The 3,509-nt window shown below is 36.0% G+C and overlaps 1 protein-coding gene across 1 annotated transcript; it reads left to right on the top strand.

Moving 5' to 3' along the window:
* Positions 1-233: 233 nt before the first annotated feature.
* LOC100500611 (cytochrome b5) lies at positions 234-2,649 on the top strand. The gene is made up of 3 exons (NM_001249859.2): positions 234-454; positions 1,922-1,988; positions 2,100-2,649. Exons 1-3 carry the CDS (start codon positions 365-367, stop codon positions 2,348-2,350), a joined length of 408 nt encoding a protein of 135 aa, NP_001236788.2. The 5' UTR covers positions 234-364; the 3' UTR covers positions 2,351-2,649.
* The last annotated feature ends 860 nt before the right edge of the window (positions 2,650-3,509 follow it).

Here is a 3,509-nt window from a genome sequence, read left to right as displayed (position 1 = left end):
TTTTAAAAACATAAAAAAGCTTTTGTAAACATGCAGGGACAGTTTTAGGTTTTTCAAAATTTGCTAGGTGCACCTAGCAACTCGCAAATACAAACACACAAATACCACCAATTCTATGTTTTCGCTAATAATAATAATAATAAAAAATTGACATTAGCATTGAAAAGTGCCTTGGGGTTGGTAAGACAAAACGAAAACTGTCCACTCCTACCAACCCATTACCATCATCGACCAACCAATCCACCTACCAACTAACCCCATTTTGCAATTCAATCCTCACCAACCACCCCCATTTTGCTCTTATTCAAATCCTCTCTCCATTCTTCCTTTTGGCTGACAGTTAACTCACGAGGGCTGCACAGCAATGGGTGGGGAGCGCAACAAGGTCTTCACTTTGGCCGAGGTCTCTCAGCACAACAATGCCAAAGACTGTTGGCTTGTCATTCATGGCAAGGTATTATTGCCTATTGCTTTGTGGGGTTTCAGTTTTTTCTTTGCTTCTGTTGAAATTCTTGTGTTTTTGAGTTTGGTGGAACCATTAGAGATTCAGTTGGGTTGGTTCTGATTCATGCTGTTGAAAGTTTTTCTTTTGTGTGCTTCATTTTGCTCTTTGTCCAAACTAACTTAGTTAGAGGACTGGGATTGGCCAGATCTGTGTAAGGGATGGGATTTGTTTAAATCTGCTTGATGGGTTCCATTCTATGCCATTTCCTCCTGCTTTGAAAAATTATGAAAAATTAACAGTGCTTATATTTGAAGCATATAAAGTGCTTCTTCTATTTATTTTTATTTTTCCTTAGCTGAAAGAAAGCTATAAGTTGTAGTTTACCCTGTTACTGATTGATGGTTTTAGTTGTCTAAAGGCTTTTTTTTGATGATTTTGAATTGCTAAGCTGAAATTGTAGAGATACTTCACTATATATATATTGCGTATTAATTAATGCCATACCACATTTCATGTTCTGGATCGTGAGTGAATGGTAGAGAGTTAAGGTTTTTAGTTATTACCAGCTTACTGAAATGAAATTGAATTTGGGTGGGCATTTGATAAATGAAGTGATGACCATTAATGGTTAGGTATGTATGTTGGTTGAACATGCTTTCATGCAATGTTTTGTTCTTCATTTTATTGAGGACTTTAAGTTGGTAGAAAAGAGGTGAAGAGTTGTTTCGAAAACAACGATGAAGTATTGAACTTCTCTTTGTGCTTCTAGCCTTCATTGTTGACTAGTAAACTCTGGAAATAAGAAATTTTTTTCAATATTTCCCCGTTTATATTCCATGTAATTCACTTCTTTCAGGATGCACATTCTGTTTATCATACAGGACGCACATTCATATCATTGTCTTTATGCATGTCTCCTTTTTCCTCTTTTATTGCCTTTCTCCATTGGAGTACGGAGTCATAATGGTTGGGATTCATTCCACATTCTCATAGATCATAATCATATCTGATAATTTTATGATGCTAGGGAGTACTGAATCATGTGCCTGTTAGGTTTAAGAAAATAGTCAAATGCCATTGTGCCATTTGTAGACTTGAGCTTTCGAGGTAAGTTAGAGATTTAGGTTCAAATTGGATAAACTTTTCTGCAAGTACATGTAAGAGGAGAAAAGGGGTAAAATAAATCAAACTTCTCTCGTATCTCAAAACGAAGTCTTGCACTTCAACTTTTGAAGAAGTTAGATAAAGAGGGCTTCTAAAAAGGTTTAGGTGTATAAATTGACTGTGACTTAAGAGAGAAATTTTATCCATTTTTATCTATTTTCTTTCTTCTCGTTCGAGTGGTGTTTGATAAGAAGTTTATCCAAACTAGTCACTAGTGGATGAAATTCAAACTAAAAATAGTCTAATTGATCAGGAAGCATGTTGTGGTTGTGGCCTTTGTTCCTCTACCTCACCATATCTTTTGTGGAACAGGTTTATAATGTAACAAAGTTTTTGGAAGATCACCCTGGTGGGGATGAGGTCCTGTTGTCTTCCACAGGTATCAAACAGTGTCTTTGAATGCACTTAATTTTTCATCATACCTCATGGTCTCAGCAAAGTGATATTTCTGCAAATGCCTTACAGTACTCCAAATGACACATGCTTGCAGGGAAAGATGCAACCAATGATTTTGAGGATATTGGTCACAGCACCAGTGCCGTAGCCATGATGGATGAGTTCTATGTTGGAGACATTGATACATCAACCATCCCCAGCAAGGTTAAGTACACTCCTCCAAAACAACCTCACTATAACCAGGACAAGACTCCGGAGTTCATCATAAGGATCCTCCAGTTTCTAGTTCCGTTGTTTATCTTGGGTTTGGCAGTTGGCATTCGTTTCTACACCAAATCAACATGATCATTTAACTGCTAGAGCACATGAATACTGGCATTTGCAATAATATGTTGGTGTTGAAAACCGCCCCCCCCCCCCCCCCCCCCCTGCATTTTGTTTTATCCTATTTGTGCTGCAATGATGAGGGGTTGCTAGGATATGCCATATGCATTGTGCTTGTTTCCATTTTCGGTGTAATTTGCTTTAAATATCAGATTGCCTTTCTCTGTCATTGATTTGCTAAAGGAGCAATTTTCTGCGGTTTAAGATTATAATTTTTTTTGGTGATTCTTAATAAACTAATAAACTACCCTTTGAAAGCATGTTATTCTTAAGTTTCATTTTCTCCTAAAGTTGTGGCCCTAATGGAATAAGAATCTTCTGATCTGTCTCATTTTAGTAAACAATTACATAGGCATTCTATGAATCTACTCTTCCTAATACTAATGGTTAGTTCTTATGAATGGCTTAATAAAGGATTTGATTCTCTGAATCTTAATACTCTTGCTTGGTCATTGTTTTCACATCACTTCACGAGGTCTTAATATCACCCAAAAATGAAACAAAATTAGGCACACCATGCTATTTGTTGACCAATGAAAAAAGCAAGAGGATGTGTGTGTTTTCCTAAACAGATAAGATTTGCAAGTATGTCTTTTATTTGGTTGTTTCCTCAGGATGACCAAATCTTTAAATGAAAAACTGTAAATGACGAAAATTTGGTGCTCTACAACCGTGTCACATTTTCTCCTGTTCTGTCTTGGCGCTTGCACACCTTCAATGTAAAAAAATAATAATGTAGAATTGAGTCCCTAATAAGGTACAATTATTATGCCCAACTTACAGATGGATAACTTTAATATACAGTACATGTAACCTTTAATTAAGGCTTTAACTTTTACAAAGCGTGGTGATATTTGGTCCATTTTACAAAGAGAACAACAGGACATACAGGCACGCTTGTCGCGTAGTCGAAGCTAGAATACCTTTGCATTTTGATATTGGAATATAATAATACATTATACCAAACCACATACAGAATCAATCATATGATTCTTAATTATATCGTAGTTTCAAAAACGAACTATTAAATCCCCAACAATAGTTATTACAGAAAAAAAAAGACAAACTTTGCTAGTAGAATCTCGTGCTCTTCTGTCTATTATTTAGAGGTATCTTACAA

This window comes from Glycine max, chromosome 18, assembly GCF_000004515.6.
Source record: "Glycine max cultivar Williams 82 chromosome 18, Glycine_max_v4.0, whole genome shotgun sequence".
Taxonomy (NCBI): Eukaryota; Viridiplantae; Streptophyta; class Magnoliopsida; order Fabales; family Fabaceae; genus Glycine; species Glycine max.
This window is presented reverse-complemented; position numbering and strand designations above follow the sequence as displayed.

Bases quoted from the DNA above. Each gene is read 5' to 3' on its own strand.
- LOC100500611 (NM_001249859.2), top strand. From the start codon at position 365: ATGGGTGGGGAGCGCAACAAGGTCTTCACTTTGGCCGAGGTCTCTCAG. The intron at 455-1,921 runs GTATTATTGCCT...TTTGTGGAACAG, and splicing joins GGCTTGTCATTCATGGCAAG to GTTTATAATGTAACAAAGTT. The intron at 1,989-2,099 runs GTATCAAACAGT...ACATGCTTGCAG, and splicing joins GGTCCTGTTGTCTTCCACAG to GGAAAGATGCAACCAATGAT.